Source organism: Urocampus carinirostris, chromosome 4, assembly GCF_059441175.1.
Source record: "Urocampus carinirostris isolate Australia breed hairy pipefish chromosome 4, RoL_Ucar_1.0, whole genome shotgun sequence".
Lineage (NCBI taxonomy): Eukaryota > Metazoa > Chordata > Actinopteri > Syngnathiformes > Syngnathidae > Urocampus > Urocampus carinirostris.
In genome coordinates, this window is record NC_142352.1 from 7098582 (window position 1) to 7120342 (window position 21761).

Here is a 21761-nt window from a genome sequence, read left to right on the forward strand (position 1 = left end):
CTGACACTGCTGTCGGTCAGTTACTTTGTGTAAAAAAGAAAAGTGTGAAGCACATTGTAAAGCGCTTTCAACTTGAAAAGCCCATATAAATGCAGACCAGCTTCATCTTTGTGCAAAGAAAAAAAAACGAATTCCTAATGGGTAAGACAAGTCTTCTTGGTTTAATGCAATTTATTTTTTGTATTTTTCTGGAAGTGTGCCACCATTGTTGTTTCAGGCGCAATGCATTCTGGGCCATGAGGTAAAACAAACGACGATAACGAATGCGAAAAATGAAACGGCACTTGCAAAAAAATTTAGATTTCAAAAAGGTTTATCGTCCTTAGTGGGCAGCACGTCAGCGCAGTGGATAGCGCATGCCCGGAACAGTCCTGAGGTCATGGGACAAACCTTCCTGTGTGGAGTTTGCATGTTCTCCCCGCGCTTTCCTCCCACATTCCAAAAACATGCATGTTAGGTTAATTGGCCGGTCCAAATTGTCCCTAGTTGTGTCTCTGTGCCCTGCGACTGGCTGGCAACCAGTTCAGGGTGTCCCCTGCCCACTGCCCGAAGATAGCTGGGGATGGGCTCCAGCCGCCCCGCGACCCTACTGAGGATAAGCGGTGCTGATAATGGATAGATGGATGATTGTCCCTATGTGCCCTGGGATTAGCTACTACCCTGGGCCTAATATATCCTTGCCTGCTGCATGGAGTAGAGATAGAGTCCTAGCATGGCCGAGACCCCTCGTGAGGAAAAACTTTTCATTGATAGATAAAAAGGACACACCAGGCAGCCTATAGATGTCATTTTTGGTCAAAGGGAAATACAAAATTTGAATACAGTCAAATTTATAGGTATAAGCCTTTAAACATAGTCTCAAAGGGCAACACAGGCCAGAGTTAGGAGACAAGGACAAGAAGAACGCAAAGAAAATAATCGAAGGGGACAGTAAGAGGAATTTTGCCTCATACTATCATCATTTTAGCCTAGTCACATCTAAGGACTTAAAATACTTCAATTCACAAAAATGTCCTTACAATAGTCCCTCGCTGTACTGAGGTTTATTTCTCGCGCTTTTGATATTTCACGGATTATCATCGTGCATTGTGTTCTGCAGCAGACAAAACACAGCAAATGTTATCACAGGGGCAAAGGGCTGTGGGTGTTTGCTGGATGGGCTTGACTCTCTGTGTGCGCTACTGTAATAGGCTGTGTACACAGTCAAACAGCCGGGGCGAGCGGGTGTCCACCCAACCTCAATAAACTGTGAAACATAACTAGAGTAAGTAGTTTATCGACTTGTTACAGTGAATAGGAATACATCAATTAAATTGGACTCTGAGGAAAGTCAGAGAAAGCAAACAAATGCTGATTACCAGCAGGTGCCCAATGGATTGTTATCGGGTCCGTGAGACTGAGGAAGCGTCAGGAGAAAGACATTATGGTGCTAGTGGTCCAGCCTACTTCTGCGGTAACAAGCTACCCCATGCCAATCCATTACCCACGAAACAGATCACCTGGAGCTACAACTTGTGGGAAACTGCTACATTCAGGACTCTTGTATTCTAATCATCAAGGAGACCTGGCTCACTCCAAGGATCCTTGATGCCAGTGTGCCACTACCTGGCCGCTTTCTACATCACTTTCTTACACTGAAAGGAGAACTGCAGAACTGTTGTATAATGACAATAAAGACCATTTCCTCAACGGTAATTCAGTGTTTTGTGTTTTTATTTGTAGATACATAGTTGTTATATTGTTGTCGTATATATCATGTTACAGATATCTCATAAGTTATAACATACACAAATAAGTGATACTCTTAACAGTCACTCAAAAAGTGACTGTAGCTTTCTACCAGGAGAAGATGTCATCAGGTGGTGTCCAACTGTCACTGGGGGTTTCGACCCTGAACCACAACGCCCTCAAGTTGGCGGGCCGGGAGTGATGCCCATCTTCTCCTGGTCCCCAGCTAAACCTTTCCCTCCTAATCCAGAGCCGGTTTACCCCACCAGGGTTGTGTGACAGGGGACTCTGTGGTCGAGGGGTGCGGCAGATGTCTCCTGTACTGTGGGGTGCTTCCTGACTGGAGTCCTCCTACGTCTCACTAAGTGTTTCCACCATGCGCTGCATCAGTTTTCCCCTTTCTGATTTTCCCGCAGTGGCACTTTGCTTCGAACACATCCCCCGGTAGTGTGGTTTGGGTAAGACGTCTCGTCGTCTGTATTTGTGCCATAGACGTTGCCACGCTGTGCATGCTGGAGCTCACCGTCCCGTGGGAAGAGTGCATTGAGGAAGCAAATGAAAGGAAACGCGCAAAGTACCAGGAGCTGGTGGAGGAGTGCAGGGGCAGGGGCTGGAAAGTTTTCTTTGAGCCAATAGAGGTCGGCTGCAGGGGTTTTGCTGGACGATACTACTGCAAAGTCCTAGGACGGTTGGGTGTGACAAGGGCAGCCAAGAAGAAAGTCATTAAATCCGCTAGTGAAGCTGCAAAAAAAGCCACCAGGTGGCTTTGGCTCAAAAGGGCAGATCCGTGGACTGCTATTGGGACGCAAGTTGAGACCTGATCAACCTCGGCTGGGTCACCTGGGCGAGAGTGTCTGATGTTGCGAGACCCGAAACACTCAATGAACCCAGGATACATACATCACTGATGATGTGTCCCAATTGCATCCAGGAGAGGTTTCTTTCAAGCCATTGGATCAGTCCTCCTGAGTCTCTCATCCTCCCCCCCTCTCGAGAGACTCTGGGGGTATTGCCTATTGTTCTGGTCCGTAGCAATGGTTGGTCCCCTCTTGCGAGTGCTGTGGGTGGGGTTGCTAGCCTCACATAGCCGTGCCAGAATTTCCTGGAGGTCATTTCAACGTCACCAATCTTCCTTGGTTGCCATCCAGCCTTTCCTGGAAGTCACTCGTGACCCAGACTTGTCCAAGTTATAACATACACAAATTAGTGCTACTCTTAACAGTCACTCAAAAATAAATAAATGTTTCTACATTGTGGGTTTTGGCTATTGCTGGACTTTTTTTAAAAACGCAACCCCTGCGAACAACAAGGGATTGCTATATCTACTTTGTTTCCACTTGATTACAGGCTGAAGCATATTTAACATGTTACAACAGGTATGAGAAGGGATGTCCTGCCGTGTATTTCACACACCTGCAACGATATCTTTATGGAGTTGTAAATAATGTTACGTATGGTGCAATTCATGGAGTTGATACTTGAGATAACCCACTGTGTGGACGGTAATTAAAAGTGCACGCAGGGAGTCCTTTGCAGAACATGAGTGAGCCCTTGCTTTTAATTTAGGTTCCCCAACAACTATAAATCCGGACAAGTACCTTTTGACAGATGCTCTTTTATAAAATTAAATGTTAAAAACTAAATTAAACAAAGTTGAACAATACAAACAATAACTGGAAGTTTGTGAAATGTGTGAAACATTAACATGACAGTGGGTATTATTTAGCACCTCCTAGTGGTAGAAAATAATTCATTAAACAGTAGTGATTTAAAAACACATGGGATATCATATAAACATGCATTTTTAAAGAAGAATTGTAGATCATGATATTATTATTCATTCTACATAACATGAGCCTCGCCGAGAATAAAACTGACATTGTTACGGGTGACCAAAGACCAAAAACCTGGGGAAATTTGCAATCAGTTTGAATATTAAAAACAATAGTGGAGCAACTTCACAAGTCAATGGGTCCACCCAAAACAGACAGCCAAGCAAGGGCGTTGGCTGATACTTTAGCAGCTTGTTACATTGAAAATCAATTCAGCAATTCAATCAGACCGTGAAGAGAGTCAGACACCACCGGGTGCTTGGTGGATTGTTATTGAGTCCGGAAAGGGACTGATCAGCGTCGGGAGAGAAAGCGATAGTGGTGCCAAAGTATCTCACCAACGCCAGATCCATAACCCATGAAATAGATGACCTGGAGCTACAACTTGGGGGACAACTCTATATTTGTGACTCTTGTATTATTAATTTCCCTGCGGGGATGAATAAAGTATCTATCTATCTATCTATCTATCTATCTATCTATCTATCTATCGAGGAGACCTTGCTCAACCTAAGGATTCCCGATTCTAGCGCGTAGCTAGCCGGCTGCTTGTTTCTTTACGTAGAGCCAGATAGGCCTAGATTTTATTGTGCATTAATAAATGGAATCAACATTTCAAAAATGCATTTTGTATTTCTTTGGTTTGTCTCTGTGTCAGGGATTGACCGATAAACAATGTGAAGTAATTTGATGATTATGTTTGTTCTGGAATAATATTCCCGTCTGTTTGAATTAACGTTTATGTTGGGGAAAAAAAAAAAAAAAACGTTTTAGTGTATTCAATCGGTATGTATCCAGTTCGGCCCGCGACCATAGGTGTGGTTTGAGTTTCGGCCCTCTGTGCAAATGAGTTTGACACCCCTGGGCTACGGTGTTAGCATCCAGAGCACTTTCGCCAACAATGCATTGCGCGTGATGTCACGTATCCCCTTCCACGCAGGTGGGACGGGGTGGTGTTTATATAGCAGCCGTATAATCACAGAAAATGAATGAGTAAAAAAAAAAAAAAAAAGAGAAAAATTTAGTTGGAAGTAAAAACAATTTCACATAAAGATCGGATTTTACCAAAATCCAAGATTCGAACCTATGACCTCACAGTTTCGGGGGCAAGCTCCCAACCCTAAGGCAGGGTTGTCAAACTCAATTATACAGAGGGCCAGAACTCAAACCACACCTTTGGTCGCGGGCCGAACAGGATAAATATTTAATGAATACACTTCCATCCATCCATCAGCTGTACCGCTTATCTTCATTAGGGTTGCAGGGGTGCTGGAGCCCATCCCAGCCATCTCTGGGCAGCGGGCAGGGGACACCCTGGACTGGTTGCCAGCCAATCGCAGGGCACACGGGGACAGACAATTCGCTCACTCATTCACACCTAGGGACAACTTGGACCGGCCAATTAACCTGACATCAGGGGTCAGCAATAAATGATTGGTGAAAAATTAATGCCATTAATTGCGAACAATTAATGGAATGGTTGCTTAAACTCATAAATCCATTTATTGCAAAATTTAAATAATTAGCAATTATTGCGACCCGTTAATTGCGAAAATATTCGGGTTTTTTGTGAGTCGATTGCGTCAACAAACGTGCAAATTTTCACGCCGCGCGAGCATTTGGTATGCGGTCAAGGTCACATACACGCACAATCGGGACAGTGCATGCATACGCGTGAGCTACCGTGTTTCCCCCATTATAAGACCCACCCTGAATATAAGGCCCAGCTTTTTATGAGAAATGAAATTCAACCTTCCTGCAAATAAGAGGCTCATATTACCTATGAAAACCGTAGATATCAACGTTATTTAACAACGGCAATGCTTTTCTAAGAAATTTGTAGCGAAAATTGATTACTTTTGCACATATTTTTATTTCAAAACCTCAATTTTTGACGATGATTTTGAAGTAGGGCCGGCCTTATATTCGGGGAAACACGGTAGCTGTACGTACGTAGTGTGGTTGCAAAGCAGCTTTTGATTGGTCGGGACAAAATCGGGCTTGTTGATTGGCTCACGTTTTGCCTCAAGCACGTACGTCGTGGATGCACATACGCATACGTTGTACACCACTACTACTACGCTGTATTGATTGTAATCTTCGCACGGTTATGGGACCGAAGGAAAAAATGGTTAGAGAGTACTTCACGCAGATTTATGTCGTTAACGGCAAATGGCGCTGCTCATGTGGCGCCAAACGCATCCAACGGCGCAACACCGGTTGGAGCAATTAAATTACCAATTAATGGCTAGAAATCCAATAAATACCCATTAATTGGCCTTGCCGCGAAAAAATTAACATTAACTTTTTCGCACTTAAATATTTATTTTTTTTCCAAAAATCAATTACTGATGACCCCTGCCTGACATGCATGTTTTTGGAATGTGGGAGGAAACCGGAGTGCCCGGAGGAAACCCACGCAAGCACGGGGAGAACATACAAACTCCGCACAGGAAGGCCTGCAGCTGGATTTGAACCCACGCAGGAGGTTCCCACGACCTCAGAACTGTGCCGCACACGCGCTAACCACTGCTCCGCCGTGCTGCCCTATTGAATACACTTTCCTTTTTAAAAAAAAAAAAAAAAAAAAAATATGAATTTAAAACTGTCAGAAATATTATTCCAGAATAAACAAACAAACATTAAATGAATTAAAAATCGTTGCTCTCCATAGAAATATCTCCTGTCAAAACTATAAAAATGAAAATATGAAAAAACGGAAAGTATAAATAAAATTTGTGCTTTTCACTTTGGGAATTTGCTTAAGTGAAAAACATCTTCATATTCTTCTTTAACTCTTCAACTTTCTGTATCTTTTCTCTGGATTCAAGATTTTTCAGCTTACTCTGAAGTTTTGTCTTGTAGTGCCGTTTTACATAAAATCCTTAATTACGGCCACAAAATCTCCACAAATAACACACACGGGTTTACCAGCAATGTCAGTTAACATAATTTTCTCTGCCTTCGTGGTTTTTAGTATCCGAGTATAATTAGACAGTTATCAGGGTTTCATAGCTCCGGGCCATTATAGTAGATGTACATAAAAGGATTTCACGGGCCGTGAGTTTGACACCTGTGCCCTAAGGCCACTGAGCTACTCTACGTCTCTGAACGATAGAGCGTGCCGCACAATTAAAAAAGAAAATCACACTCATGTGCGCTTTATGGTCGTGAAAATACGGTAACTAGTAACTAACTGTAACCACAGTGGAACCTCGGTTCTCGACCATAATGCGTTCCAGAACCCTGTTCGAAAACCTATTTGTTCTATCACCGAAACCATTTTTCCCATTAAAAATAATGTAAATCGTTTTAATCCGTTCCAACACCCTGAATGTTTACCTTGAATGTTTAACGTAAACTTAAAGCTAACCCAGGCTAATCGTACATTCACGTTATCGTAATCTTCCGTACGAAAGATTACGCTAACAGGAACGTGTAAAAATAAAAAAAAGGATAAAGAAAAGAATTATGAATAGGATTTCTAACCTTTGTGGTGGTCAGCAGAAGGCGCAGACAAGATCAGACACTCGCACACCTCCTTCATATTTTGCTATTATTTCTTTCTTAAATGCAATAGTTGTACGCACTACTTTTCTTTTTTCACCTGTAGCAACTTTGCTGCTTTCACTGACTTCCTTCGGAGGCATAATTAGGGGATGAAACACCCGTACGCCGCTCAGCATCGCACCTTAGCGTACGCTAGAATTTCTTGAAATTTTGGGTCGGACTCCGATTTGTTCGAACTGAGAGGCGTTCGAAAACCGAGGTTCCACTGCAATTCCTTTTTTCAGCAACGCGCCAAACAAGGAAACACCAGGAACAAGCTGGTCTTGCTAGGCGGCTCCGGTTCATTAGCTTAAGTTGGTCATTCAGTGATCAATAGCACAGCACTATCCTGTTTCAGTCTCCGTGATAATGACTCCATTGGACGCATACTTGCTGTCAAGCAGGTTTTGTTACCATTGCTGAGAGACTACACCCAAACAACCTAAAAATGGCAAGGACCTATTTTAGAATTTACAGGAATAAAATAGTTACCAATTGGATTTGTCATCAATACTTAGCAATCACTTTGAATAATAATTCGTTAAAACGCTGATAATAACAGATGTAAATCATCATTTGCCTTCGGCTCAGTACTAGGGGTGGGCGGATCGATACAAATATCAATATTAATTACCGTATTTTATGCACTATAAGGCGCACATAAAACCTGATTTTTAAAAAAAAAAGCTGACTATGCGCCTTATAATCTAGTGCGCCTTATATATGGATCAATATTGAATTACAAGGTCTCGCAACTTACGGTAAGCAGCCACCGACTCCATTTTACGCGTAGAAGAAGAAGTGCACTGTGCATACTGGGAAACATTAAACAACGATTCTCTTTTATTTGTGCGTTTGTATAAAGACCCTGAAATGGCTCCTATTAAGAGACACGCTTACAACGCAGAGTTTAAACTCAAGGCGATCAGTCACGCAGTAGAACACGGGAATAGAGCAGCAGCGAGAGAGTTCAACATTAATGAATCGAACACGAGAGTGGCTCGAGCCGGCAGAATTAAGTCCCCCTAGGAACTCGCTAACTGAACAATGGTTCCATGGGTGAATTATGTAAAACCCACTACAACGTTTTACATTTTACAGGATTACAATTACAAAATTGCACAATTATCTGATCTTAAACCAGCATGCACTTATAGCGCCTTACAATGGGGTGCGCCTTATGTGTGGAAAAAGTTTAAAAATAAATAATTCATTGAAGGTGCGCCTTATAACACGGTGCGCTTTATAGTGCGGAAAATACGGTACACTAAGCAAGTATCCTATTTTCCGCACTATAAGGCGCACCTAAAAGCCTTTATTTTTTTCAAAAGCTGACCATGCGCCTTATAATACAGTGCGCCTTATATATGGATCAATATTAAGTCACAAAGTCTTGCAACTAAGGCAAGCAGCCGCCGACTAGATTTTCCCCCGAAGGCGAAGTCGTCTGCGGTGTATGCTGGGATTTATATACCGGCGTTTCATTTCCTAACCAATGTGTCAATCATCATTTGAATCAGTCACCATTGGCTAAAGTTATTCGGAGGTAAAGGGGGCGGATCCTTTTTATCATTTACAGGCTGGCATAGGCTAAAGGGGCGAAACAAAGCCTGCAATTGTCCGAAAAAGATGGATGTGAATCGTATGTTGGGTTGCACTACGGCATAGAGAAAACATTTTTTACTATTCTGTATTTGTAAATATTTGACTCTCCTGGATTTACTACACTCACGGTTGTAAGAAGACCATGGTTACGTATCATTATTGAACGTGATGGCTGCAAGAGAACTTAGGTGAGCTATGCGGCTTTATATTTTCCCGGTATCTCGTTTTAGAACGATCTTGATGTTTCTGTGATGAGTCTATTTTTAAACTCAATTTAATTCAAAGTGTTTATTGTCATATGCACAGTAAAGAACCCCGTTTCCCTGCACAATCCAATTCTTACTTTGCTTTCCACACAGTTGCCAGCAAAAAATAAAATGGAAACTAAGAAATGTTTGGCATTTCTTGAATCCCAAGACTTTAACCTTCCGAATGATATTTGGAACGATGCATTTGAGTGATTGGTGACATCGTACGGACACTGTTTCCGTACATGTCTGAGACACGTATTTGCTTCTTTGCAAGCTTTCGGAATGTTAAGGGGGTAATCAGTTTGACTGAACTATCTGACTGTTTTGTCGACGTTCCCATTGTAGCGCCTTATAATCCGGTGCGCCTTATGTATGGAAAATATAGGACCAAAAACCATTTTTTGGGGGTGCGCCCTATAACCCGGTGCGCCTTATAGTGCGGAAAATACGGTAATTGGATCGGAATGATACTATTGTCCTTGGATTTGTACTTCATTCCTCCCCCGATTAACTCAAAGCGCTGCTTTTATGACTTATTGTGTGACTGACAGGCACACTATTAGCACCTCTCTCTACCTGGCCTGCTGCTGCATCTTGCCTGCCAAGCAAAAGAGATGGCCGAATCTACAAGCCCACCCAGAAGAGAAACTAAAAATGACAGAGGCAAATGGGAAGCACAGTGGTGTGTTGAAAGAAAAAGACAAATGCAAGGGTAGTTTATGTAATAAAGTGGTGTGCTACTGTGGCAAATTTACACAACTACTTAGAAAAGTTCACCCAACAGACCGAAACGAGATACGACAAAAAAAAAATACTCTTAAAATATTTTACTTGCTGCTGCCATCTTCAGGCTGAAATCATCACTGTTTGTGTTGCGCGTGCAAGTATGTCGCTTTCTTAGATGTGCTCAAATAAACATATTTTTTTTCATGGTTTTGGGGGGCTTTGGTTGGCATTTGGACTGTGTTTGAAACAGTCCTTTATTTACTTTCACCATTTTCATACTAGAATGAAAGAAAACAATGAGCACAAGCGTGAACTCACTCTCCACCCCCCCCCTGCTTCACTGCCTCCTATCCTCTAGACCAGGGGTGTCAAACTAATTTTAACTTGGGGGCCACACGATAGAACAAACATTCTGTCGGGGGCTGGACTAGTAGATTAAAGAGAAAGAAAAAGAGATAAAGAAATGAGAGAAAGAGGGAGGGAAAATAAGAGAGTGCGGGACAAAGAAAGAAAAAGAGAGAGAGGGAGAGAGCGTGAGAAACAAAAGATAAAAAGTCGTGAGAGAGGGGGGAAGAAAGGGAGAGGAAGAAAGAAATCCAAAGAGAAATAGAAAGACAGAAGAAGAGAAAAGAAAGTGCAAAGGGTATGAAGAGAGAAAGAGAAAAGAGAGAAAAGGAGAAAAGGAAGTTAGAGCGAAATAAGTTAGAAAGACACAAAGAGTGAAAGAAACAAAGAGCAACAAAGGAAGAGAAAAAGAGAGACACAGAGAGTGAAAGAGACAGAGAGTGGGAGAAAAGGGGTGGAAAAGAAAGAAAGAAAGGGAGAAAGAAAAAGAGAGAGAAATAAATACAAGTACAGTGTCTTTGTTCGAGGCACCTTTCTTTGGCCACATCAAGTTGACATATTTCAACCTGCAGCTTGTTTTTCTCTTGCGCTTCTCTGAGTGTTGTCTCGCGGGCCGGATTCAATCCCTTAGCGGGCCTGATCTGGCCCGCGGGCCACCTGTTTAACACCTGTGCTCTAGACAAATCCACTCCATGGCCGGAACACCTCTGAATATCGTAATAAAAAAGCAGATAGACGCGGCGAAAGAAAAAATAAAGTTTCTTTTAACTCAATTGGGCATTGTTAACACATTCTTAAAAAAATATTCTACTTTTGACTATTTAAGGACACCTCAAACGACGGACCCCGCCTTTGATATGTTACTGTTCCTGAACAAAAAAGCTGTAAATCCATTGTCACAATGAGGACACAGCCAAAAGGGTTTTGGGTTATATTGCTGTTTTTTTAATTTGACTCTCTTGACTTTTGCTCTTTAATAGTTGTTGTAGTCGAAGTATTCTATTTTCATACTGTTAAAGGTTTTTACGTTGTATTGAAGACACTATTTTCCCTTTTTGACTTTACCATCCATTTTGAAAATATGGTTGTCATGTTGACATTGCCATATTTGTATTTTTTTTACATAACTGCTTTTTTTATTTGACTCACTTAGCTTTTGTTCTGAATTAGTGGTGATCTAAATATTTCTCATTATTTGTTAATACCGTTAAAGTTTGAATTGTACCAATTTTATAAAAAAATGAAAAATTTTACTGCCTAATATCTTTGTGCTGTTTTTATTGTAAATATAAAGCAACTAAAGGGTGGAGGGTTTGATTATTCAATGATCATTAGATTTTCAACCAAATAGTATCGGTATCGATCGATACTACCATGTATTTATTTGGATCGGTTGCGATACTAAAAACTAAAGGTTGACCAACTATCCGGGAGGGGGAGAGGTGGATTATTGGCACCAGTATTTGCTAATTTGACAGGTATCGGTATCTGCATTTTCATTTATTTGACAGGCCGATCATTTAGGCTCAGATGCAGCAGAAACTATCCCTTCCTCCTATCCCTCATCTTCCCTTGCTACCTGCCCTGGGCTTTCTGATGGGATAAGCGACCGGGGTCGGAGCCACTGAAGAAGGAACAGTATTTAACGTTAGAGTGGCAGCTCAGCTAGCTCATCCAGACATGCCTCTGTCCGTGATAGAAGAGCATGTTTGCGATTAACGGATATTGTAAAAAGTGTAGTTAACTTGTAAATCTTATTAATGGGTGCACATTTTTAAGACTTTCGAAAATAAAAAATAAAATACATTTTAATGCCTTATTTTCAGAAAATGAATTAAATGACTTTTAAGACTTTTCAGGGATCTTCAGGAACCCTGTCCAAATATTGATATCGGCCTCCTCTCATTACGAATAATCTGTATCGTATCGGCCCTGAAAAACCCATTTTGATCGATCTCTACTAAAAACCCAGTATCGCTCACCCCTACTCATTACAGACGCTCCCCTACTTACGACCGTTCGAGTTCTGAAAAACGGTAGATACGAACATTTCTTTCGGAATGTCGAAAAATATCCGGACATTGCTGTAAGTTGGATTTTGTATTGTGTGCACCTATTTCCGAGTTAGGACAGTACTGTGGTGCTTCTTTCCGTTGCTACCAGCGTGTGGCGCTGTGAGATGTCACCTAGCATCCACCCCGAAGAAGAAATCCATTTTCCTGGTCCTAGTAGGTGTGTAAACATTCTATACGGTCTATGTCTATACTATCTCCAGCGCACCAGGAACTTTTACTTTTTATTGTTTAATATCTCGTGCATCCATTCAATATGGTTGGTGAAAAGTGTAAAGAAGAGGCGAGCTGTTTCATTTGAAATGAAAGTGGAATAAGAAAGTTTGATGCGGTTGAGAAAATGGTTGGATGGCCTTTTTTTTTGGCCAGGAAAGAGGAAGGCGCCCAACTCTTGAAGCTCATCTTCCAAAAGTAAGTTAAACTTACTTTTTCCACTTTATATAGCACATTATTTTGATTTTTTTTTTTTTAGTATAAAACAATACAGGTTACTTATACAAGCCTTAGACATACTTATATAAACCTTAAACATACAAAATATAGCACTGAAGCAACTTACGAACAAATTTAACTTACAAACGATCGTAAGTAGGTCAGCGTCTGTACTAAGAAAGTATAAATCCAAATTTTCCAAACTTCTTATGCTCACTATTTTCCAAACTTCTAAAGTAATTCAAGATTATATCTATGACAATAGTTGGTTCATGCTTTCAAGTAGTGAACAAAGTTGACGTTGATGAGCCTATATCACACTCCCCTAAAAAAATCTGACTCCAGATCCAGTGAACTATCCTTCTCAACACTGTGCTTCCGACAGAATGTGTGTCGCGATTGTAGTTTGTATAATGCGTTATTTAAGAAATATTGACTGAAGTGATAAAAACAAAAAAAGTGATCGTAGTCTCGAACCCTACTATTATCAAATGTGCGCAGACGGAAACTTCAGTGGTATGGTCACGTCACAAGATCATCGGGACTGACCAAGATCATTCTCCAGGACACAGTCCGAGGGGGCAAAATGAGAGGAAGACTGAAACAGAACTGGGGCGATAACATTAAGGAATGGACTGGTGCCAACTTTGACCCAAGAACAGGCCAGGGACAGTTCAACAGTGGAGAAAGCTGTCCAGAGTTGCGTTCTCATTGGCGCCCGATGACCCATGCAGTTAAGGGATCCTTGAATCGTGAATATATATAATGGCACTCGTCTTGGGATCAAGAGATCGCAGTTCGAATCCCGGCTCCTCCGTGTTACATGTCGAAGTGTCCTTGGGTAAGACACTGAACCCCTGATGCCCCCAATAAGCAGGTTAGCGCCTTACATGGCTGCACGGCTGCTATTGGGAAATGTGAAAGCACACTGTAAAGCGCTTTGGGAGGTTTTGACTTGAAAAGCGCTATATAAATGCACACCATTTCATTTCATTCAATTTCATTTACATTCATTTTACCTCTGAAAAGTGATGGGTCCCGGGGACTCGCATGCTCAAAAATCTATGGATCCCCAAAATTTAGTGTTATCGAGGTTGAAATCGTAAATCGGTGACAAATATATCATATAAATCTATATATTCATTCAGTTTTAATCATCAAATTATTAATTCATTTTCTGCATCAAATTATTGTTGGTAATATACCCATTAAAGGGATAACCACAAACCTGTCTTTTTAAAAATGTTTTCCACTTATACTTCCTTTTTTTCTTAACTTCTTTATACAACATAATTCATAATATCAATCATCAAAGCGAGTGAGCTGTTGGAGAACCGGCTCTTTCTAATGAGTTGAGCCAAAAAAGCCGGTTCTCAAAAAAAAGACGGACTTCCTTTCACTACACAACTCGAACTTGTTTGACTTGATTGATTTTGATAGTCTGTATACCGGATGGTACCCATCATTGACAAATTAGCGTTTTTCCGTACAGATTTTCACCTATGTCGTACACGTCTTAAAATGCATAATAAACGTACTTTGTACGACAAAAACATACAGGTTGAAAGGTATGAATTTCTCCGCCGTTTTTTCTGCCGGAATTATTACCGTTGTTATCACTTTCTGCATTATGTTTCGACTTATTACTGACACTAAAGAAATGACCAATTTTGTGTTGATTTTCACCTAATACCAATGTTCCCTGTAATTTTCCACGGGTCTGAGCGTTCACACAGTGAGCAACGCTTGAAACAACAGTGAGCAACCATAATACCAAGGGTGGCAAGATAATTAATTATCAAGTTACATTTTGCTGAGTTTCCGGCAATGCAAAATGATTTTTCTCTTTTGAATGAATTGACTCATGTACTATTGCAAAGGTTGTACGGGCGACAAACGTTTTTCACAAGATATCCATTTCTTTTTTTTCCCTGATATATTTTGTTGCATAATATTAACATTTTTGGGGGCTTATTGAGTCGGTTGTAAGATACAGAACTGTATTTAATTCCTTTTTTTTAGTGGAAGTACAAGATTTACTTGATATAATTGGAAATCATTTGAATGCAACACAAACTTTTTCTTCTTTTTTCCGTGTTTTTTTCTACTTCTTTTAAAAAATTCCTTAAAAAAAAATCTCATTATGTTTATTTTTTCCGAGCTGTTGCTTTTTTCTTTTTGTTCTCTATTTACTTTTTTTCCTACATTTCTTTATTTTCTTTTTTTCTGGCTTTTTTCAAAATTTTTCCTTCTTATTTTCTCTTCCTTTTGTTTCTTTTTTTCCTCAGCTTTTCACTACTTTTTCATTTTGGTAATTTTTTCTTTTTTATTCTATTCCCCCCTTCCTTTAAGTCATTTTATGCATTATTTTACATAATATTTGGTCATGTTGTGATTAAAGAAGCAAAAGAAACCTGAAGAGCTGTTTAGGACCTGAAAGAGCCAGTTCCTTTTAGTGAGCCGAGCCGAAGAAGCCGGTTCTCGAAAAATTGTACTAACTTTACTCAACTTCAAAATACCGCATTTAGGACACAACGTCAGGGGAACCCGTGTATTTTTACCTTCATGCACTGTAACTTTGACTTAAGTCGCTTCTTAATTAGTATTTTTGAGCCACATATTTTTGCGCGCTGGCTCGATTTTCTTGTGCGCTGAGAATGTGCAAGCAGTGCGCAAAATATCTCACGCGCGCACCCTAAAGGGAACACTGCCTAATACCAACTTTTTTTTCGGAGGCATATTTAACCTTCACTCGACGACAAGCACCACAACAATGACGTCATCTCGAAGCAACAAGATCTCGTTGGCCGAGATCGGCGTGCAGACGAAAACTCGAACCGCGAGACCAAAACAACAATGGCTGCCAGACGAAAAGTTTGTGGAGTGCAGTAAATCTTTGTTAAAAAAAAAGTAATCGGGTAATGATGACAATTTTGAGGCAATTGATTTGATACTATGCATCCCCAGCAAAAATGATGCGTCTAGGACGCAGGGACGCGGGCAAACGAGAACACTGTAATGGGTTTATCAAGACATGCAAATACACCAACACCCAATGTAGCTAGATGCTATCGAACCCATGATCAGGACAAGTTGTACACAAGTGGGCTTTATTTGGTGTATGACAGGATCCTTATTGTATATGCCACCACAGTGATTTTGAAGTGTTCTCGACTTTTGTAACAGAGGTTAAGAGTAGGGAGTCCGATTTTGGCAGATGTTGCCAAAATCTCACCCCTAAAGTCATCCCTGTTTGAGCTTCAGACTTGTGACTTTCAGGTTGTCTTTCTATGATCTCAATTTGTCACTACTGTGCATTTGTAGTGTTTCAGACTTTTGTCTCAGAACTTGGGGGGAGTATGATTTTGGCAGGTGTTGCCAAAATCTCAGTCCCCAGCTAAAGTGATCCGTGTTTGATTTTTAATGTGATTTTGAAGTGTTTCCGGCTTTAAGAATAGGGAGTCCGATTTTGTAGGTGTTGCAAAAATCTCAACCCTCGCTAAAGTGATCCCTGATTGAGCTACTGACTTGTGACTTCTAGGGTACCATTCTGTGATCTTATTATGTCACTACTGTGATTTTGTAGTCTTTCAGACTTTTGTCTCAGAACACGGGAGAGTCTGATTTTGGCAGCTGTTGCCAAAATCTCACCCCTAGCTAAAGTGATCCCTGTTTGAGCTTCAGACTTGTGACTACCAGGTTATCTTTCTATGATCTCAATTTGTCACTATTGTGCATTTGTAGTCTTTCAGACTTTTGTCTCAGAACCTGGGGGGAGTCTGATTTTGGCAGGTGTTGCCAAAATCTCACCCCTAGCTAAAGTGACCCCTGTTTGAGCTACAGACTTGTGACTTCTAGGATACCATTCTGTGATCTTAATGTGTCACCAGTGTGATTTTGTAGTGTTCAGACCTTTTCTCTCAGAAGTTAGGTGTAGTCCCATTTTGGCAGGTGTTGCCAAAATCTCACCCCCTAGCTAAAGTGATCCCTGCTTGAGCTACAGACTTGTAACTTCTAAGTTATCTTTCTGTGATCTCAATATGTCACCACAGTGATTTTGAAGTCTTTCAGGCCTTTGTTTCAATTGTTGGGGGGGAGTCTGATATGGACAGGTATCTCATTCACAATGGCGCCCTGGTTACAGTAATTAGTGAACAACTACATACAACAAACATACATAACAAGGCTACTATGGCACACCAGATAAAGCCTACTTGTGTAGAACTACTCATGATTGTGAATATTATAGCTACATTGGGGGACATTTCCATGTCTTCATAAACTCGTTATATAGACGCGAAATGGAGTTTTATTTCGAAGTTAGGCACGACAACGGCCTGTGAAAGTTTGCAATGAGATATAAGTGAGTTTGAAAACGTTCTTGTCAGAGTCGCAAGAGTTTAAAATGTGTTATAAATTCTTGTGCGGAGGTTAATAGGGCGCTCATCCACATACCTTCCCCACCCACCGCACCAGCTTCTTGTTGTTCTTCCTTGGGAGTTTCATTTCTTCGCTCGTCGGACATATTGCGGGATTCTTGTTGGGTCGTAGTCACGGAACTGGGGTCAAAGGAGAAGAAATATCGACATTTAAATGATGTTGTCGATGGATAGGTTGATAAAACGAAAAGGAAATGGACCTTGAAGATCTTTCAGACGTTTGAGTTGGGTGAAGTTTGTGGAACGAGGAAGTTTCGCAGAGAGCGCCTGCTGCGGTTTTAAGGCACAAAAACAGAGCAAGCCCATTTCTTAGACTGGCGCACCTTCGCTTTCAAACTATGGTGTGCCAATAGGGACAACATTCAAATTTGACTCTCACACTCTGATACAAAATGCTTTATAAATAAAGTACAAAATACTCTCATAAATATTACTTAGAGGTGGATGGTGTAGCCAAAAATGCTAGTGGATTTTGATAAAGTGTGAAAAACAAGGAAGCTTAAGGTGATACAGGTAAGGTGTTCGGGAGCTGACGAGCGAGCTAAGCGGCTGCTTAGGGCCCCGTAACCACTAGGGGGCCCCCAAGAGTAGTTACCTTTTTGTCGCTTTCTGTGTCCACTAAAAACACTTCTACAGAAATATAAAACAAAAATACTACACGATAACTACAAAACTAAATGTCAAATATAGTGCTTGAAAACAGGGAACTCACATATAATTTTTCTTTCGTTCTGAAAAAATAGTATAGAATTACTACCAAAAAACTACAGTAATCCCTCGGTTATCGCGGTTAATGGGGACCAAAACCACCTGCGAAAAGTGAAAATCCGCGAAGTAGCGACGCCCCTTCTAAAATGCTTAAAAAAAGATTTTTTTTTTTTATTATTTTATTTTATTATTATTATTATTATTTTTTAGACCTGGTTAATGGGGACCAAAACCACCCACAAAAAGTGAAAATCCGCGAAGTAGTGACGCCCCTTCAAAAATGCTTAAAAAAAAGAAAATATTATTATTTTATTTTATTATTATTATTTTTTTAGACCCGCGAAGTTCTGAACCCGAGAACGTGGAACCGCGAAGTAGCGGGGTCCCACTGTACTACATTAATACTATATTACAAAATACCACTACAGAATTATTTATTCCAAAAATGCTACTTTGGAAATACTACAAAAATTCTACAAAATACTACAAAAATTCTACAAAATATTACCAAAATACTGCTTTGGAAATGCATCAATTTTCTTCTACTAAAATATTTAAAAAATACCAATACATAATACTGTAATATAAAAAAAACTAATAGATAAATATTAAGACAAAAATAATACTAAAAAAGGTTTACATATTACAAAAATTCTCTAATGGAAATATCACAAAAATACTACAAAAATCAAACTACAAAAATACTACCGAAATACTACAGATATACACCAAACAGTCTTATATGGAAATACTACAACATACAACAGAGATAATACAAAATACAAAAAAAAAACTACAGATATACAACATACATTCTTACATGGAAATACTACAAAATACAACAGAGATCGTACAAAATACTAAAAAAATACTACTACAGTAAAACAACAAAAAATACTATCATCATAAAACTACTGTAATAATACAAAAATACTACAGATACACTCCAGATATGCAAAAAAATATTCTTATATGCAAATACTAAAAAATACAACAGAGATTGTACAAAAATACAAAGAAATAATACTACAGTAATAAAATATAAAAAAATACTAATACTAAAAAAAAAGATGACTATAATAATACAATTACAGTAAAATAATACAAAAATACTATGAAAATACTACAGATATACCACAAAAATTAGCCTCGGTAACCGGGACTGGGAGAGCAAGACGTGGTCAGGGTCGGGAACGAGTCGAAAGCCGTGACGGGAGAGCAGATGTGGTTGGGATCAAACTGGGTCGTAAGTCGGGACGGGAGAGCAGACGTGGTCGGGATCAAAACAGGTCGTAGCGAGAGACAAACAGGAGCCATAAAACGGGACAGGCGTGAGTCAGGGTTGCCTAGTATACACGGAGATTCACAGACAGACTGACAAAAGGAGATTGACTTGACTGGGTTTAAATAGCAGGAAAGCCAACCTGTCAACAAGCCGCAGCTGGCGCCACACGGGCGGGGCCAATTGGGCGCCATGGAAACCATGACAATTTCCGAAACACAACAAAAGTGCAGTACCACAGAAATACTAAAATAGTACTACTATGGAAATACTACAAAAATAATACCACAAAACTACAGTAACGACAAAAAAGTACAGAACTACAATACAAATCCGACTTCAGAAATACTAAAAAACCTACAGTAATACTTGAAAACTAAATAACAAATGAAGTGCTTAAAACAGTGCCCTGCGACTGGCTGGCAACCAGTTCAGGGTGTCCCCTGCCCACTGCCCGAAGACATGGGCTCCAGCACCCCCGCGACCCTACTGAGGATAAGCGGTGCAGACAATGAATGAATGAATGCTTAAAACAGGGACCCAATATATTATTTTCCTCTAATTGTGTTAGTTTTCAAATTTGATGAATCTAATCGATTTAAAAAGAAGTATATCATGTCACATGTGGCCCCCGACTCCAAATAGTTGCCCTCCCCTGGAGTACAACATGGGCCCCATGTATGGAGGCGAATGAGCAGTAATAGGGGCCCCAAATCTAATATTGCTTAGGGCCCCATGAAGGTTCAGGCCGATCCTGGCAAGAAGAGATGGATCTTACAAATTTATACTCATTTATATTTATCTATTCTATTCCAGTACTTGCCCAAGACACACCACAGGTAATGGGGGCCCCACGACCCTAGTGGTTAAGAGAACCAACCAACTGTCTCACATGAATGTGATTTTACTTCTGAATTCAACATTATTCAACACTAAAGCGAAGATAAAATCCATGAACCAATTGTTCGTCATATTGTATGTGGTGACAGACTGGGTGCATCCTGAAAGTCGTCCAGTAGGGGGCGGTGATACTCCGTAGTACAGGGGTGTCAAGCTCATTTTAACTCTGGGGCCACACGATGGAACAAACATTCTGTCGGGGGCCGGACTAGTAGATTAAAGAGAAAGAAATAGAGAGATAAATAAATAAGAGAAAGAGGGAGGGAAAAGGAGAGAGGACAGGAGAAAGAAAGAAAAAGAGAGAGAGGGAGAGAGAGGGAGAAACAAAAGAGATAAAAAGTCGTGAGAGAGGGGGAAAGAAACGGGGAGGAGTGAAGAAATCCAAAGAGAAATAGAAAGACAGAAGGAGAAAAAAGAGAAAGGAAAGTGGAAGGGTAGGAAGAGAGAAAGAGAAAAGAGAGAGAAAGAAAAAATGAAGTTAGAGCAAAAAAAGTTAAAAAGACACAGAGAGAGAAAGAGACAAAGAGCAACAAAAGAAAAGAAAAAGAGAGACACAGAGAGTGAAAGAGACAGAGACAGAAAGTGGGAGAAAAGGGGTGGAAAAGAGGGAGAGAGAGAGTGAGAGAAAAATAAATACAAGTACAGTGTCTTTGTTGGAGGCACCTGGCTTTGGCAACATCAAGTTGACATATTTCAACCTGCAGCTTGTTTTTCTCTTGCGCTTCTCTGAGTGTTGTCTCGCGGGCCGGATTCAATCCCTTCGCGGGCCTGATCTGGCCCGCGGGCCGCCTCTTTGACACCTGTGCCGTAGTAGTTTAGGATTTGGGACCTGCTATCCAGCCTCCATGAAGGGAACTTCATTTATAACAGAGGTCGGGGACCATTTTGACACATCTCATCTCATCTCATCTCATCAGCTGCACCGCTTATCCTCAGTAGGGTCGCGGGGATGCTGGAGCCCATCCCAGGAATCATCGGGCAGTGGGCAGGGGACACCCTGGACTGGTTGCCAGCCAATCGCAGGGCACACGGGGACAGACAACTCACTCGCTCAGTCACACCTAGGGACAATTTTTACCGGCCAATTCACCTGACATGCATGTTTTTGGAATGTGGGAGGAAACCGGAGTGCCCGGAGGAAACCCACGCAAGTACGGGGAGAACATACAAACTCCGCACAGTGAGGCCGGGAGCTAAAACAAAACAAATTTGGATTATTTTCCTAAGAGAACCGCACTGTATATTCTCAGAGAAAATTTAGCAAAACTTCCAAACCTGTTCTCCGGATAAAAGCTAACTCTTCAGGGTATTTTATTTCACTTTGTGATGTTTGAAGATTTGAGAAAATCTATGAAATAATAATAATGCCAACGTGTCCCATATCAATATAAATATACCACTTAAAATGTGTCTCTTTCAGCTACTTAGTATTAAAGCAAATTTTTGTCCTAAATAGTGATTTCCGAACAAGGTGCAAGCAAAGTTCTTTCGTAAAAATGTCACCAAATACTGCAAACGAGGATATCAGTGTATACCTCTGCCCATTCCTAACAATTACCCAATAAAATGGTGACTTATGTGTGTCTATTTATCCGTGGTACTGTCTACATGTGTGTCTTAGTGTAGTGTGTCCTAGCTTAGTGTTTTGTGTTTTTATTTTCTAGACACCGAGGACTGGGAGAAATACAATTCCTAATCTGTTTTGCTGCAGAATTGACAATAAAGCTGACTTTGACTTTGAAATTGCTTTAGGTGCTTAGCTAGAGTTTCTGGGTAAAACTTCGTTTTGAGTTAAGGTTTTTTTGTTGCTTTCATCAAAAAGTGTCTCAACAATAAAACAACATAAAACTGCTCTCCCGTCCTGGCTTACGCCTCGTTTCCGACCCCGACCA

General features: G+C 40.6%; 1 protein-coding gene across 1 annotated transcript in view; it reads right to left on the reverse strand.

Annotated features, from left to right (window-relative positions):
* Positions 1-17303, reverse strand: part of LOC148366743 (apoptosis regulator BAX) — a 29491-nt gene extending 12188 nt beyond the window's left edge. Inside the window, exons 1-2 of the mRNA XM_088333536.1 lie at positions 17180-17303; positions 16996-17099 (exon numbers count right to left, since the gene is read on the reverse strand). Of these exons, the coding sequence (XP_088189662.1) occupies positions 16996-17065 (70 nt within the window). The 5' untranslated portion in view covers positions 17066-17099; positions 17180-17303. The remainder of the gene's footprint in view (positions 1-16995; positions 17100-17179) is intronic.
* Positions 17304-21761: the final 4458 nt, after the last annotated feature.